Below are 19,015 nucleotides of genomic sequence, written 5' to 3' on the forward strand. Positions count from 1 at the left end.
GAAATAGTTTTACATAACGAGTACCTTCACATTTAGTTACAGTAAATAGTTTAAACCTGAATATGAAAAGATTTACAGATAAGAGGTAGTGGGTTGTTCTACTGTGCAATGACACAAATACGTATGGTTAAAGCATGGAATTTCAGTAAAATTATTTTATTTTCTTTTAGTTTTTTTTTTAATTTAGACGTGTAAGTATATGTTTTCCGATAGGAAAACTCGGTAAGTTACCTATACTAGTCCGATCCAGGGTGGAAGTTCAGGATTTTTCAGTGAACATTTGCAGAAGAAGCTATTTTTGTTACATGAAATTCCTTTGTTTTCATTTGTGTAAGGTATCAATGCTTGAAAGTTCTAAAATTAATGTATTTGTATGTAATGTAAATTAGTTACATTATAATATAATTGAATAGAAATATTTAAATTTAATGGCCATAGAGATAGGGATATGTAATCAGGACGTTGGCACTTGTCCCAGAAAGGCGGGCTAATGGAAACTAGCACGCGACTCCTACAATATGCAATTGGTCACCAAGGAACTGATTTATTTTCTGCTTATCTCTCTATCTATAGAAATGGCCGCTTTTATTTTGCTACAACATGGTGTTAAAATCAAGTCATTCGGTTATCAAACAAATTAAAAAAGATGCTATAATTTTATTTCTTTCAAAGATGAATGAAAAATAATTGTACAAGCTTTTGACAAAGCTTTTCATTATGAAAATGTATAGTACATATACCTACTTAATTCAATTAACTTATCATACTTATGTATTACCAACAACTTAAGGTTTAATAAAATATTAATCACACCATTATTTGTTTATGATAATTGTTAAAAAGATACACCTTTATAACATAGCGAGGTCCTTGCGAAAAATATTAGACAACTAATTACTTTATGTATCACAAGTATCTACACATGTTCTAACGAGTATTTTTATGAAATTACATTTTCGCGTGCTAATAACTGAACTAGGACATGTCTCTCTTAGGCTAAATAAATAACTCTATTAGCTGGCTACTGCAGTGTTTCCCTATAGGTACTTAAAGACATAATGACTATAATTATTCTATTACAATTATTAAACTGTAGGGAACAGTGCATGCTTTAATTCGCTTTATATAATTAAAATTGCAAGTTTAATGAAAAACGCATGTCGTACTTAATGGCATGGAAGTATACATGTATACATAAACTAAATCCAATTAAAAAAATAAATGATCATATTAATCATAGCAGTACTTGTCCTTAAGGAATATTGTTAGAATGTGTTGCTGTTTGGTGTAAATGTTACCTATAATTACTATTTCATTACGAAGAAGAATGGAAAAACAGAAAATTGAAATTATTTAACCATAGCTTATATACGTGTTGAATAAAACATGACAACCATATTTTAGTTTATTGTATGATATTATTCGAGCGCCCATTTTAAAACGTTTCATTATTCATTTGTGTTAAAATTGCAATGTTTAGTTTGGCTCACAGCATTTCACAATATAGAGCAAATATTTCGAAACGGTACAGCTAACATACTAAATTATAACGAACTTTTCAATGTGGTTTGAAAATTAAGTTATAATTTCTCTATTTCAGTAGTGTGGTGGTGCGAGCACGACAAACAGAAGGGACAAACAAGCCGGCATTGTGCGCCGCACGAAGAGTGCTCTCGTGCCGCCGCTGCCCGGTGAGCCCAAGTTATACAATCTAATGCTTCTAACTCTCATTTATTATTATAAAATCGCCCGAATGATGATACACTTTTTGCACGTTTGACATAATTTTGATCGTACGGTATTTGTTATGGCGCCGTATAAGACAATATCTAAACGAAAGTTGAAGGGAGGATGTAAAGTAGATATGTTTTGTTTTTTTCAAATATTGATCAGTTAATTTTCAATATTTTCTCGGGATGAAAACTGTAATGTTTATGCCCATATAATAAAAAATAATATTTAATTTTAGATTGCAAATATATAAACACGAATTGTAGAGTACAGAAATAGTAATCTTATTTTTGCATGCATAATTGATGTTCATAACCTTAGTTCATAACTCTATTTTAGGCAGTTTTTGTATTATCTCAATCAATATGTCAAACAAGAGTCACGTATTTTTAGAACGATGAAGCATGTAAATATCTGATATGTAGACGTAGGTGTTTTCTGCCTGATACTGAAAGCTAAAAATAAACTGTCGATATGAAACTTACGTTTGAGTGGGTGGTTTATGGAAATTTAATCTCTCTTACAGATGATCTATCTTGTAAATATTGCGATTTTATGTGTAATATAGCTAGTTACCTGTTTGGTACGTGAAAAGCCGTACTTATAATTCTTTGATTAAAAAGATAGCTTTAGTAGCGATATAATATATGATAAATATTATCGAGTTGTTATTTTTTGCTATACTTCAGGATAATAACAGAAACAAAACGAAAAATAATATAATATAATGTAAATGTAAATTACAAATAAGAGTTCGTTAAGAAGTACTTTTACAATTTTTCTTTCTTTCTTTCTTTCAATGATAAACTCATAATGTACAAGATGATTATGTTAATATTTCAATCGAATAGAGATCTATTTCTTGTATTTTTAAGAACTTTTAACCATAAGAAGAGTTATTTCTAAAATGTCTTAAAAATAGCTGGTATCTCATCCATTGGGCCACACCAATAGAATATGTTATATTGTTAGGTTTGGACTACCCGTGGTCTTTTGATTAAGTAAGTGCACCTTTATTTTGGGTAACTGAATTTAATTTATTGCATACTAGCTTCCGCCCGCGACTCCGTCCGCGCGGATGTCGGTCTTCGCGTGGACGGTTTATTTCTCCATTTTGAGAAACTCTGACATTGACATCTTATAAAATATATCTATTGGATCCAAATACGGCTAGACCTATAATAATACGCAACTTGTGTTCGCGGTTCTACTGAACAACGTCTATGGATAAAACTGAAAAATTAAGATTTTTTTTTTCTACGCATTTTTCCAGGATAAAAAGTATCCTATTTTACGCCCAGGATATTAAGGTATAATTATACCAAGTTTCATCGAAATCGAACCGTTACTTTTCACGTGATGCCTTCACATACAGACAGACAGACAGATAGACAGACAGACAAAAATTGTTTTAATCACATATTTGGGTTTGGTATCGATCCAGTAACACCCCCTGGTATTTATTTTTCAATATTTTCAATGTACAGAATTGACCCTTCTACAGATTTATTATATGTATAGATAACGTTATATAACGTTATTTTACCTGAAAGCACGGGAAAACAATTCACTTATTGTCAAAATAAAATCAATGAAGGTTAATGCTTTTATCAATAGATACCTACATTGTCTTTGTTAAAAAATGTTGAATATGATGTTATGAAATATTAAAAAAGCATTAATTAAATTTGTCTGTTATGTACAACTTTTTAGATTACCAATATCAGATTGGGATGGTTTATAGCTGCATAATAATTAATAATAGTTAAAGATAAGACTCTCTAAGGAGAAAACAAGAGAAATACAGTTTTAAGACGGCATATTAAGGAAAATTAAAGAAAAATAAAATAAAATATATTTTATTACGTAGTTTCGTAGTGTATATTACAGATATAAATAGAAAATAGAGAAATAAGAACACACGTATAATTAGCTGTCGTATGGCTTCTAAGGCATCAATCAATACTGCTATGATTAAAAATATAATACTTATTTATTTAACATTAATTATATACATGTGTATTGGAATATATAGTATACTATAATCTACAAAACGACATTTTATTAATCTTGAATGTATACCTATACTTATCTAACGATAAGTATATCTGACAAATTAACGAACATATAAATTATTGAAATAGGTGAAAAGTGTTCGAAATGATGAGTGGTCCAATGAATAATATAACGTTTACAGCAAATCGTTTATGGCCATAATAATCATTAAAATGTATTTCCATTTTATTGGAGCTCAAACTCGGACCTTTCGATTATGATCTCTATCCTTTTTTTGGGGTTCCGTAAGTCATCGCTACGAAACCACTAACAATGTTTTCAATTATTTTTGTGTTGTAGTAAAGTATATATTGGAATTGGAAATAACAAATGAAATAAAATCTTTAGTACCTATATTATTACAGTTATGTTAATGCATATCAAAATCAAGTATTGTTATTTTTTAGGGTTTATTCAAACATATTTTCTTCTTACTTGTTTTGTTTTTCAATCATAATAGCGTTCATAATGTCATTGAACTATTTCCTTGAATATGTTATGTTTAATTTTGATAACACAATGTGTACGGAACCACGACGATTTATTGTAATCAAAATACAATCCTCTTTTTAATCAAAATCATATTCGAATATAGGGGAAGGGAAAACAAAAAGAAGCAGTTTGGGAACATATAATTTTGGTAAATAGCCATTTGATACGAATCAAATCGTTTTACGAACAAAAAGCTGAAGGTGGGTTTGTATCAATAGATATAAGGTTTGATGATAATAGGGTACATAAGCTTTGTGTTTATGTCTAAAAACTATTCATTGTGTGTAATTACGTATTTAATTTGTCGTATTGTATGATGCTTGAATTTATATTGTATGGAGATTGATTAATTTTAATAAGTATTATCATTAATCATTAATCAAACTACCTTGGTAACTAATTTGATATGTTATGTTATTATTTTTTTCAAAAGAATTAATAATTAGCTCTACATTTGCTAACAATTGCCATATTAAATAAAAATAACTGCGTTAAAAACAACCGACTTCAAAAACGGAAAAGTAAGAAATAAAAAAGATTTGATATTATTAATTACTACATATTATTTTTATGTGCTATTTACTAAAAAGGTTTGATGTCGGTGCATGAGCTTAATACTAAGTGCTTAGTGTTTGGCACCGACTTCAAACCTATTTAATAAATAGCACATAAAAATAATATGTAGTAATTAATAATATCAAATCTTTTTTATTTCTTACTTTTCCGTTTTTGAAGTCGGTTGTTTTTAACGCAGTTATTTTTATTTAATACTTTTTAGTGTATTTTTCAACACGAATCAAACGAGCCCAAACTCGATAAAGTTGAGTCAATATATTACTGAGTTCCTATAGCCACCTTCCGATTCCATCATCAGATCAGCTCCATGTCATGATAATGTTTCATCGCTATCCAATTTACATTCGTATACAAAATTTCAGCTCAATCGGTTACCGGGAAGTGAATCAAAGTTACTTGCTACATTGAAATTAAGTCATCGAGTACAGACAAAAATGCTCATAAAATAAAAACTACTAGGCCTAGCCGAATAAAATTTTTATGGGACCAATTCGACACCATCCCGCATCGAACAAAAAAAGAATCACGTAAATCGGTTCAGAAACCTCGGAGTAATCGGTGTACATACATAAAAAAAAAAAAAAAAAAAAAAAATATACCGGCCGAATTGATAACCTCCTCCTTTTTTTTGAAGTCGGTTAAAAATAGTCACAGGGTGTTTCAATGGCCACAAAAGGGTGCTATATATTAGAGGTATGTAAAGATTACTACCTAAGAAGTTTTTCTTATCAAAGCTTACCTGCACACATGTGTATTAATTACTTGCATGTATGTAAAAAGTGCACACAGGTGAAGTATAAGGTGGCGTGGCGTGTGGGGGCTCCAAGCCACTCCCACGGCGACGCCTGCTCATTTTAAATTGTAATTACAATTTATTATTGTGTCTCTGTGCCGCCTTCTTTGGGTCCGACGCCATTTTATCGAACATGCTTATATCGTATAATTTCATCGTACAATCACATCTAAGCTCGTCACGTCGCGAGATCTGATGCTGTGCTCGCAGATTATGTTCTGATAGCAGCGGCCAGCGTTTTTATACGACGCTCGCATGAATCAAATAGTTTCTAAGTGGAATGATAATTTATCTCGATTTTCTCTGTGAGGTCTGCAGACCATCAATGCAATGATTTAATAGCTTTAAGCTCATCTAAGATGAGGGGACGGGTTCAAACTTTCTAATTCAGATTGCTTAGGTACTAATGGTTAAATCCAATTGTCACATTAAGCCATGGAGTGAACTTAATAGATGTCGACTTTATTTATTTCAGTAGATATTATTTGATAAATATTTGATTTAAAAACTATTTAAGTACCTATACTTTCAAACAAACTATGGCGATAAATAAATGTTTTTTTAAGAAATCAATTTGTGAGACAATAATTAACCACCAATTACGTATTAAATAGTCAACTGTTTATATTCTAATCATATTTAATTGAACGATTGCTATTTGAGTAACCTTTTATAGAACTGAACTTTGTTCCTACAATGCACTGAAATATAATTAAAATCATTGTTCTCTAAATGCAATTTAAATTAAATGAAAATATAAAGATTTCAAAGTTATGCTAGCAACCCTTCCTACAGTTGTTAAGTTGTTATTCCTGTGGATTTTGTTGCCACCTTTCATTGTAGGGTAATCGTCTTTCTGGCCCGTTAAATGGAAATGAATAAAGATTATTATTTTGGAAGATGAAAGCCCACAAATTCTTCTCGTAGACATTATGACAAAATTTCGTGGTAAGTGTATTTTGGGAATAATGTAAATTTTTTGCTATAAGTATTTCATACTTTTACACAATAGAGATGGAACAATAAATTATTGTATCGATTAGGTAGAGTATCTGTAACGATACTAAAATAATGTTCTGATAATTAAATAGACTTATGTTGACTGAAAAAAACTTAGATTTAATGTTTATTGTTTATATAAATTGTAGGTAATAAAAATCTATAGATACATATTTACTTTCCACTTCTATTTTATAATATACCACGCTGCGATAAAAATAAGCTGACGTTTTCCAAATGAATAAATATCCATGACTCATTTAACCTCAAACCGCGATTAAAATATCAAACCCCTTTTAAAGCTGCGTACAAGAGCAATAAAACATTGCCGTGGCAATTACATAAGGCATACATCTCACCCTCTAACGAATAGCGCGCTTACAAGACAATAAACAGGTCCATACATCACGCAACGAACGTGGCTCAAAGTTATTTAATTATCGTAAGGAAAAACTAATCCGTGGAGAGTGAAAATTACGCATCGCGTCGGCAGGTGATACCGTATGCGAACATGCGTGAGGATACAGGGTGATTTTTTATGTTTTTTGTATTCACAGGTGCATTTTGTACGGGTAGCGTAAAGGTTGATTATGGTAGAAGCATGATTGAAAGAGTTCTTTATTGAAAGCATGGTAATAAAAAAGCGTAAAACCTAAATTTTTCACTTAATATCGTGTCATAAATATAATGTTTTGTTAATAGGTTCTACGACTCTACGATATTACAAATATTGTCGACGTTAAAGCATCGATGATAGATATGTTAACATAAAAAAGGAGAACGGAAATGAGTAAGTAAAAGAAACACAAACTTATAGCTATATGATTTATAGCTATATATATGAGTCATGTTCCAGTTAGGATGATGAGTCTACACATGCGAAATTCATGCTACTTACAAGTAAAAAATTATGTTATTTCTTCAACGCATGTGAATTAAAAATTACCTCACAAATTCTACATTGAGTATAGCTGATACTATAAAAACTAGTTAGTCAAGTCAACAATGTATATTTTTGTTAGAATACATTAAAAAATTACAGCGACATAACTATTTTAATTGATGATAATTATACAATGTACCTGATGTTTATGTTTAAATATAATACGTAGCCTCGAGGAATAATAATGTGCTCGCCCTGTATATGGGTCATACTTCAATAGAGACTAAAGGCGCAAGGAGCTGTCGTGTGCGACAATATTTATGCCCGCAATATTAACTCGGATGCGACAACAATTTATTTGGTTATGTTTCTCTGAAATATTCTAGAAAGTGTAAGAAAAATCAAAAATTATAGCGTAGTATAATAATGTGTAGAGTATGTATGAAAAATAATAAAATAATCCGGTATTATATAAGGTTTAATGCTGACATTTTGTCACATAAGTTAATATTAGGTACATGTTTTTTCGTTCTTGTACAATGTTGCAAGAAAAGAAATAATAATAAAATAAATCGTTCAATTCGTATTTGAATGTATGAATTTATGTAAAAGGGTACGCAACTAGTGTAACGGACCATAAAAATCATTTATATTTTATTATATCCCCGGGCCCGTCGAAAACGTTCAAACTTATAAAAAGCTCATTTTTATCTTAAATCAAGCAAAAATGTGTTTGGGATGTAGCTCAATAAACGAACGATTGGTCGGTGTCCGAAATCGGAAAGGGTGATGGTCGCATCATTGGGCCGGTCTCCCGCCCCGGGCAAACACAAAAATCATTCATATGGACAAAATAAAATTGCATCCCAAATAACCCGGAGTTCACCCGCCGAAAATCTATTAGCAATAAATATGAAGTTTTCCGATTTAATCGGATTTAAAACGGGCGCTAGTTGAACTGATATTAAATCCAAACTTGAAACTTCATACTTAATGATACTTTTTTGGTTTATGTTACTGTAGTTTTGGGCATTTCTTAGATTTTATTGGAATTGTGATTACATGACTCAGATATTATATATACAGATATTATATAATACATCGACTAAGAGCTTTTAAAATAAGTTGCCTAATTTTTAAGGCTTTGTTAATACAGTCAAATGATGTATGTATCGTGTTTTAAATAACGAATTCTATATAATTTGTTTTCCATAATATTATCTGTATATTTTTTTTATCCTTTTAAGATCTACTTATTTTAAAAGTGTCTTATATTTTATAACGATGGTATTTTTTTAATGACTGCCGATTTCAAAAATTTAGACTAACTCTGGTGTCTTACTTAATATTTTTGTAAAGAGTATCACCGCTATACTTGTAAAAATTTGTATGTGAAAAATAATAATCAGGGTAGGTTGAGGTAATTTTTTTCAATTTTAATTATATCAGTAATAATTATTGTTCTATCTTACTTAAGCGAATATGGGTATTTTTGCGAGATTTATCAGTACCTAGGTACAATACAGTTCAGCTGTTCAAAATAAATAGTGACTTTAAATAGTAGAGTTAAGTTTAGAAATATTATAATTTGTAGAGAGAGTATATAATTTCGATGGAAATCAACAGGGAAGTATATAGATAAATATTTATATAGCACTTCGTAGGTCTGACGAATCCTGCTCGGAATCAAATCAAATCAAATCATTTATTTATTTGATTTGATTCCGAATGTAGAGGGTTTAGAAATATTCTCTACAAAGAGGTTTTTTTAGTGAAAAATATTGTTCTTTTTTGAAAAGATTTAAACATCAATTTAACCACAACGCTCAAATTAATCAAATTGTGTATAAATATTTAATGAATGTTAGAAATCGCTATCCAATTTATGGGTTATTTCACGACCACATGTCAGGTATAACTTTAAATTTTGGCTTCCCTTGTTGTTAAAGGTTAGCGATATAAACGATTGCTATTTAATTCGATTGCGGTGATGTGAATATTTTATTCTCTCATAGATCAAGTTTTTCGGAAATAACAATTTTGTGGATGCCCACTTTCACGACATGTTGTCACCTTTTAAATACTCCGTCTCGTATCCCACGAGAATAAAAGTATTTTCGGAAATAATATATTTATGAAGTATAATTTCTTCCTAATTATTATTAATATATAAATAATAGTATTACATGAACTAAAGATAGCCAAGAGTATAGAGAGGTCATGTGGTATGAATATACAATATAGGTACATCTTTTATATTGACTAACCGAGCTCGTTTCTTCTGAGTACGATTTATGTCTTTATGTAAAACTGTTACAGTAGAAGTAGAATTACAATATAAACCTAGTTTAAACGCGAGTGTAACCTTACCATTGTTTCAAGGCGTGGTCAAGGGACTTACTTATTATACAGAGATATAAGTTACGATTTTATTTTATGATGAATAAACCAATACGCATAAATATATTTTTCCTTTTGCATTCTCTGGTCTCACATTATCTTTGTACAAAATTTCATTCAAATCGGAGCAGTGCTTTAGTCGTGAAGAAGAGACAGACTGGTGTGATCGTTTAGCAATTAAAATAAAATTAAAAATACTGATGTATATAAATATTTATTGCATCAAATTGTAAACTTATCGATATAAAACATAATTTTGATTACAACTTGACAGTTTAAATTAATATTCCAACTTAGAAAGTATTGTAGAATTACTGAAGGCAATGAAACGCTCTGAAGCGATTTAAATTTACGCTACGCTAGCAGTAAATTGTTTGATAAGTTATTTCTATAAATTGGCGATGTCCTTAGATTATTGCCACAAGTACATATACACTGGGTAACTTTGTCTTTCAGTGTAACATTGGCTTTTCATAATTGAATTAGATTTAATTAAGTTTCTAAACGTATTCAATCCAAGCATGAGTCTGTAAATTGTATTTTTTGGTTTCAGCAAAAAACCATGAATTAAGAGCCAAAGTCCAAATTTACCAATTGAAGTATCCATCTTAATGTATCCTAAGTTTGCCTTTTTGAGGGGCAAATGGGAGAAAACTATTATGAATACTGCTTTGTGTATAGAGCTTAAATGCAAACGTAGGATTCGAACCCACGTGGTGGTAGTTGTAAATCAGTCCATTTAGATTTCATCGCACAATTTGATATTTATTATCTGCATACTGTGTATAAATAATAAGCATAAGGTAAGGTTTAGGTTCAGGATAAATCAAAACACAATGTGATAGTTTTCCCTTTTAATCTTGATATTTTCCTCTACGATACAAGGCACACACACAATTTTAAGTAAATTATGAATAATTATAATAGAAATAATAAATAATAATGCTTGATTTAACATACATGACAACCAAGGGTTTACATTCAAGCCTCCACGTCTAATTGACAAAGAAAACGCTTCGCTAACCGCGAGTTGTGTCTGCCAAAACAATGTTTAATTACTGAATATTAAGTATCTATCGTAAAACGAAAGTAACCATACTGGAACCACATTCACCCGCTGTACACAAGCACACTCGTTCGCTAAACATTTATTATAACAACTAGTTTATCCATTACTTCTCGTTACCCATTACAGATAAATGTATGAAAGTCGAAGCTCTCGCCGTCGACGCTCGACTATTCCATATAGACCTCTGTTTGCGAACGTTCATATATTTATACAGAACGTCCGCGATAGCCGAGCGCCGATACGCTCGAGACCGTCTATTTGCATTCATTTTAACATTTTAAATCGTCTCGTAATCTATGTCGATATAAATAACACTATTGTTTATTTTATCTATAACCTACAATACTTAAATAGCTATCCACGTAATGTACTGCAGATATGGATGTCGCGCACAAGCTGACGGGCGCCGTGTCGCTAACTTAACGTAACTATCGTACATCTCTATGCTTTAACGTATCCTAGGGTCAGTTACATCTAATCATTGCACTAAATTTGAATAAATTACACATTGAAGATCACATGTTCTCATTGAATTTATATTAATTTTATACAGGCAGAGACCGAAGGGTCGGTCGTTCGACAGCAACGTCCAGGGCGAACGGTCGCGGGGCGTGGAAAAGATTTTATATAGCAGTCTTCCATCAATTCCAAGCGTCGCTCTACGGTCCCGGAGACCGCCGTCCACTCGACCACGGTCTTCCGGGCGCCGTTTCGATAAAGTAAATAACGCTTATTACGTAAATATGGCATTTAACGATAGGATTTAGGTACATTTTAAAAAGATTAAATGTCCATGAATAAATTACGTGAACGCGATAAAACCTTACGCCTACGATATAAAGAGATATTTACAAATTTCACTATGGAAGAAAAGTTATCGCGCGTTCGTGTTACGGAACACCTACTTCAACGTTTATATACAAGGGGGCTCGCGCCGGCGTCACTTCTCACGGAACTCGGCCTTCACGCTGATGACCGGCTTGCGCTCCTCGGGCGGCACGTGCGGCGCGTGCTGCTGGTGCGGCTCGTGCGGCGGGTGCTGCACGTGCGGCTCGTGCGGCACGTGCGGCGGGTGCGGCTCGTAGGGCGCGGGCGGGTCGGGGCGCACGTGCGGCGCGGGCTCGCCGGCCGGCTAGGTGGCGGAGCTGAACAGCACGGAGTTCTTGTAGTACGCGGCGCGCTCCGACAGCGGGCTCTTCACGTCGCGCTCCATCGCCGCCTGCCGCGACTTGCGCTCCATCTCCAGCTCCTGCGCGAGCGACTCTGTGAAAGAATAACACTTTGTTATTGATCGACATGTCTCAATTGCTAAGCGAGTGAGAGTACGAAAAAATTCACTGAGGATGCGTAAACCATTCCACACAGTTTTGTATTATGCAAAATTCAATGGATTGGATAAGGAAAAAGTAATTATGTTGTAAATAAAAAAAAAATAAAAAAAATGAATACACGTTTTTTGTTGAGATATTGAAAAAATGTTTTCCCACCTTTTTGTGCTTTAGTGGAATTACTTAAAATTTAAGATGAATGGCTCATTAAAGTCAATAGAAGCTACAAAAAAGCAATCAATTAATTATGCTAAACTCGCTGTATTTTTTGTTACATTACGAGTTTACTCTACCGTGTATAAAAACGTTTTACGTGCAATTTATTAAGCAACTAGTGTCATAGTTCTCTAAAATGATGAATATCTGATATGAAAAAGTTGCAGATAATAATATGAGATTCGACGATAAAAATATTGAATTTTATTTTATACCGTTCTTGAAAGCAAAATACATCATACAGACATTGTATTAAATACATATGTGGAACCCCGGAAAATGTAATTAGCGTTTTGGTAAAAGCTGAGAGACATCAAACGGACTGCAACTCTGTATGGCACTTTCTAATTTAATATTCAACATTCCCTTCAGTAAAAACGTACACTTGCTATATTAGAAGCGTTTATTAAATTGCGACATGAAGGGTTGTTTGTTCAGCGGGCGGCAAGAGGTTTATGAGTAGTGATAATTATACATTCTACGATACTTTCATAAATTTTAGTCTTTTCCCAAAATTTTAATACAGTAAATATCTAAACAATTGAAAGTGAAAAAGTAAAAAGGAAATGATCAGATCATGGATCAAAACGAAATAAAAAAGAAAATAATGTGAAAGAACAAAAATAATTTGTCTGAAGTACAGAAGATTTGTAATAAGATTTTAAGAAAATTGACAAAGTTCGTAAAGAGGCACGAGTAGGTGAGGTAAGGCAATTGTCTCCGAAAACGTCTACGTTTTACGAAATATGCTTATTCAATTTCATGCAACGCTTGCCGCCTCCTGCAATTTACGAGATATAAAAGATATAAACGGAATCACGTTTTTTGCTTACTCTCATGGAACATTTTTTTAACACAATATTCAATTTATGTTCTGAATATTCCTTTATAAATTGTATTGGTAGCAAGCCTATTTCCATGAATGTTTTGCAAGAAATAAAAAATTTATTCAAATTCTATTTTTACAGATCTTCTGCTTATCAGTCATTAGATAAATATTAAGAAGGCAATTTCATTCTGTGTGACAGATTCATTCGACAGTTGAAAAAACTCAATTATAATCCGATTTGTTCTGTGGAGACTGGCTTCAGGGCGTCACACTCGCAAGTGTCGCTCATCGAGGGTTGTCCCGAAACAGAAACCTATTATCCCGGGTGAGATTATTCGCCTAGGGCGTCACAATTAAATATTATACACTTAAAAGCTTCGGCCTTTGCCGTTTCACTTCGCTGCCACCCCTAAATGTCCCATTAGGTCTGTTTGAATACGTAATATTTTTGCATTTGCCGCTTCTAAACAAAATTGCCGGTTCCTTTGAGAGCTATAATCTATTTGTTCTTTGAAATAACTGTTATGGTTGAGTGAATGACTTACGAAAAACTTTGTTTTGTTGTTGCGTCTTTTTGGACTAGGGTGCTTGTGATAAATTTATAAAATATATAATATTATAATCAAGGATTACTTTCATTCATTTCAATAGTGCCAATAACCGTTTTAAACAAATCTGAAAAAATTCAATGGATCTATTGATCGCAGTGTAATTTAAGGGGAAACGAATCGATTTAGTAATTAAATAGAAGACCGAGCAAGAAATTGCGTCCAATCGTTTTCTCTACTAAAAGACAAAATAATTTTTCTCGCTTTGTTGTCACAAAAAATATATTTTACAGACAAAAGGTTCGTTTGATTTTAATAGTATAAATGTCATTGATCTAAACTTTTTATGAAAGGCGAGTTTTTTGAAATTCAATATCTTTGTTGAAAAGAGTTGGTATTCGACACGGGTGTATTAATTATTGTTAAAAGATAATTATTTTTGTTTAAAAAAAATACTTTGAACAACTTGAGAGGCCTGAACTTTACATAAAGGATAATATTTATGAAACTCTTGTAACCAGAGAATAAATAATTTAAAATAGGTATGACGTTGGCACACAATAGGAATAATGTGGTCATCGATAGGGATTGGCCGTCCCTAAGTTCGTGTATTGAAGCGTATCAAATTGTACTGATTGAATTGATCGTCTCTTAATTTTTTCTAAAGAATCAATTTCCTCGTGACATAATTAAAATACGTTTAGATTTGATAGAAAGAATAAAAATAAAGATAGATAAAGTAAACGATTTCTTCGAATCTGAAAAAGGACCGCGTCATGTTTATATTCAAATAGTATCCGTATTTTGTATAGATATCAAATAATTGTGTTATTTAAGTTAATTCAGTACTGATGGCGAATACGCTACGTACGCATATATAATAATATTAATATGTTCCATTATGAACAAAAAGTTAATATCGTCAAAGGTTTCGGGCGCACCTGTGCGGTACAATTTTATTTCCATTCATTTTACAAGCGCACCTAAAAAGTGGCCGGGGAAGTTTCCTCTTTATTAATTTTTCAACTTTGTATTACTTAACATCAGTTGCTTTATTCGAGTAAATGTTGTCTGCCAGAATGCAATAAAATTCAAAATTCTCTTCTTATATCTTTATTAATGAAAAATTAGTATTTTATTTTCCATTTTCAAGACAGAAATTCAGAAAAACTTATGATGTTATTAATCTTATTGCCTTAGGGAAAGTGAAGTTAGATTGTAGAAGTTTTAATACTTCCATTTTTTTTTTATCTTCCAATTACAAAGTACACGAAAAATAGTATCTACGCGAAAGTTTATTTCTTAACAAATGAATTATCAAAACCGTGTAAAAATAACGTTCTTATTATTTGTAGTTTTAGTGAAATTAAAATATTTAGCACACGGCGTGATTTGCGACACGCTCGCGATACGAGTGTACAATCGACATTCGCGTGTTCGCGTGCGTCAGACACTGGGGCAGCATAACACTTAAATTAGTTGCAATTTCAAGTCGAAAAGCACTCGTCTGTAATTCTGTGTGGGGAAACCGTTTGTAGAGTTGTTACGAAGACTCTATATGTATGCAAATAGCTTTGTTGCGTTTAGGCGGAGGATGATGACATTATTAGCGGTTTGGAGGTAGAAAGGAAAGTTGCAGTCAAAAAGAGCAATTAGTTTGTCTAATAAGTGTGGTACACGAATTTGTTAAAAAGTTTGTATAGATATTTAAAAATGTAATCCAATATTATAATATGTATTTCAACGTAACTAATGCCAAAAAAGATACAAGCCCAATGAAATGAGTTTTTCTACTGTATAAAACCCATTCAAAAACCAATAACAGCATTCCAAGTATTTTTCAATAAACGATTTGAATCAAAAAGGCCCCAATAAAATTACAAAAATTGTGTATGACTACCGTTCATTTTGTGCTTTTAAAATGCTTGACATTCTCAATTCGCAATGGTATGTTTTATGATGAGTACGCATTTCTGATCTCGATTTTCCTTTCAGTAGGACCCTTTTCGTTTATTAAAATCTATATTTTAGGGCACTACTATTTTCTATGTGGGTTTTTTAATATTTTATAGGTAACATGCCCTCAATTTTTGTAATGAATTTTAGACCAGTTTTAGAAATTTGACGAAATCTATTATCGTAACGGTAAACGTTTTCGGTATCGTCGTTCATCATCATGATGATGATTTATTTATTTATGATGATGATGTTGAGCCTGAGACGGATAATCCTGCGGTTACTTACAAACTATTAAAATAGGTTGAAATGGGGTTCGTATTCACGAGAGCAGGTCATCTACAACTTGTTGAAAACAATGAAAGTAGAAGATTTAGGTCTTTAGGTTTTGGAGAGTCATTAAAACTAAACAATATACCTATACGTATGGAAGTTGACGATAATAGTTCAGCAACAAGCAGCTAACCAGAAAAACTATGAAAGTAGAAGCACGCTTCTAGCTCGGAGGAGTAGTTAAGCTAAAATTTGCACGTCGTCGAACGTCCATCCTATAAAATAGGATAAGGAAGATTTATGTTTCTGGGATTCCCAGAAACTGCATACTGGTATACTGGAGTACACAGCCACAAGAAGCAAATTTTTTTTAACGTTGGGAAATGCATTTACGCATCCCCCTCTGCAGTTTTCCTGCGTGAGGGGGTATGTGGGACTCGCGAAAGGCCATACCCACTAAAACCTAACGGTGGCTACCGATCACCTTCGGCGGCAGGGGTTAACAGTCAGGCCTTGTACCCCCACCGCCTACGTGATGACAAACAGACAAGAAGCAAGCTATGAATGTAAGGTAGAGAGAAGTTCATCCACAATTTGTAAGCTGCAAAGTAGAAGGTGGATGGTGCGTCGTACTCACCGGAGTAGTTCTGCCAGAAGGCGGCACCGGCGGGCATGATGTCGACGGGCGGCGGCGGGTAGGCCCAGGCGGGCTTGTCGGGCGAGCGGCGCGCGGGCGGCGACGCGTTCGCGCCCGCGCCCGCTCCCGCGCCCGCTCCCGCTCCCGCGTTCGTCTCCGCGCCGCTCGACGCTTTGCACTCCGAACCGTTCTCCCGGCTCTCTTGCGGCGCTGTTAGGTTCTCTGCAAAGAGCGCCGCGTCTTACTCATTGCTTGCTGATGCTGACTTTGCCAGTGGCATGATGAGCGTCACGCAAAGTTATTACATTTTCGTAAATGTATAAATAAACACAGATGCATGGTACAGGGTAATATTGTGCATTTTAATTGATTTATTTCACCAGAAAATAGATAAATCGAATGAATTATTAAGGAGATCTGTTACGGAGCTTGGAGGCAAGTATATCATTTTAATGCTGTTTCATTTGTTATAAATATATATTATTATTGTATGCACATAATATGTATATAACTCAAAAAAAGAGTTATCGGATTCGCATGATAAGCCTAAGTAACGAATTATTATACAAGAAATTGAACTCGAATGCATGTTAGTTCAGCACCCGAACCCTCGTTTCAAATGGCCTGCGAAACGATTTCCTGACACGGAGATTAGTACACACCATCACTAGCGTTTACAACCCTTCTTACGTCACGCACTCCACATCAAATGGGAATGTTACAAGTGCTATCAAATATGCAGAAATAGTCTTAATCGTATAAGATATATAGTTGAATTTCCTCATGTTTGTTCACCTATCACAAGGAGTTAAGGAAGACTCGGCTGATATGCAGATAGTTTGACAGACAGAAGTTAACATGTCAGTAGCACTCCAAGTTACTTACTTGTTGAATAGCTATTGAATTGACAATTTGACGGCTAAATATCGTTAATACGAGTAAATTTAGTGCGATCAGCCTGCCGTTCAATTCTAGTTGACAGGAATATACATAACCTTTCCAATTTCTAATTGTAATCGATTAAATACATGAACTTTAAATTGTACTTACCAGTTACTATTCTAAGGATTTCACTGGGAGCCCCCGACTGTTTTAGCGCTTCTTCAATCTTTTGCCGTCTTTTCAATTCCAGTTCCAATTGCTCTTGAATTTGCTGCCGTTGTTTTCTTTCTTTTTTCAGCCGTTTTTGGTACATAACTAAAAATAAAGAAACATAATTTGAGCATTATTGTTAAGATATAATAAACATACTATGCTTTAAAAAATGCCTTCATTAAGATGTATAAATAAACTTGTTCACAATAACATCGATTTACGCAGAACCTTAATATTCTCGTATGCTAAAACTAGAATGAAAGTAGATTTTCTCATTAAATATTCACTAGTAATTAATGTTGTTACTAATGAATCGGTCGGGTTCACTAGTGATCGACTCCTACGCATCATTTGTCATCTCACGACCTCTGACACGGCACATAATAATGTACCCATCACATAGGGTTTTTATTCTCATACCCTATTTTACGTCTGTCTTAGGACTTGTTTCACTTATTAGGTACATAATTAAGTTATTTTGCGCAAGTTTGATATATCGTCTCGTCAGTTTCACTTAGAACTTTAAATGTAACTTATTTAAAAGATATTTAGAATTTCCGTGTGGAATTTCCACATATGTTGAGGTTCACATATTTATGGAAAGGTTCGGTCAATTCGAATGTGTTCATCGAAACGTCCAGTCAGTGGAAAATTCAACGGGCCGTCGACTCTGAACATCGACACAGTCTAACACCTCTGAAAAACATTTTCTCACTTCGATGACGTTTATTTTAGGGCCTTTTTATCTCACCTCATTTATTTATTAACGCATAAGCGGTTACTATGTACTTATGTCGCTAAAATCATTTTTTCAATTTCCTAGAGCTGTTTTAAAATTTAACACTCACTACTCTATTTAGTAAGATTATAAAGTTTAAACGGACAGAGAAGTAATTAAAGAAAGAGGATCGATATCGGCCTATTGTTTTTGTAAGTCAATATTTGATTACGGATTGTCGGCATCTCTTTGTGATGCAGCATTTGCTCCTACACCCATAAGTTCATGAGCAAAGATGAATCGTAATAATTCGACAATGGATTATTTCTTTCGGCTTGAGATCTATTTCATAAAAAAGTTGGATTCCTTTGTTGTTCACAATAGATTTAGGATCAAAGCTATTGATGTAAATTATGT

At 33.1% G+C, this 19,015-nt stretch overlaps 1 protein-coding gene across 1 annotated transcript in view; it reads right to left on the reverse strand.

Moving 5' to 3' along the window:
* Positions 1–10,768: 10,768 nt before the first annotated feature.
* Positions 10,769–19,015, reverse strand: part of LOC123693835 (dachshund homolog 2) — a 119,365-nt gene continuing 111,118 nt past the window's right edge. Inside the window, exons 10-12 of the mRNA XM_045639073.1 lie at positions 17,836–17,982; positions 16,786–17,007; positions 10,769–12,261 (exon numbers count right to left, since the gene is read on the reverse strand). Of these exons, the coding sequence (XP_045495029.1) occupies positions 12,131–12,261; positions 16,786–17,007; positions 17,836–17,982 (500 nt within the window). The 3' untranslated portion in view covers positions 10,769–12,130. The remainder of the gene's footprint in view (positions 12,262–16,785; positions 17,008–17,835; positions 17,983–19,015) is intronic.

This window comes from Colias croceus, chromosome 8 (genome assembly GCF_905220415.1).
Source record: "Colias croceus chromosome 8, ilColCroc2.1".
Lineage (NCBI taxonomy): Eukaryota > Metazoa > Arthropoda > Insecta > Lepidoptera > Pieridae > Colias > Colias croceus.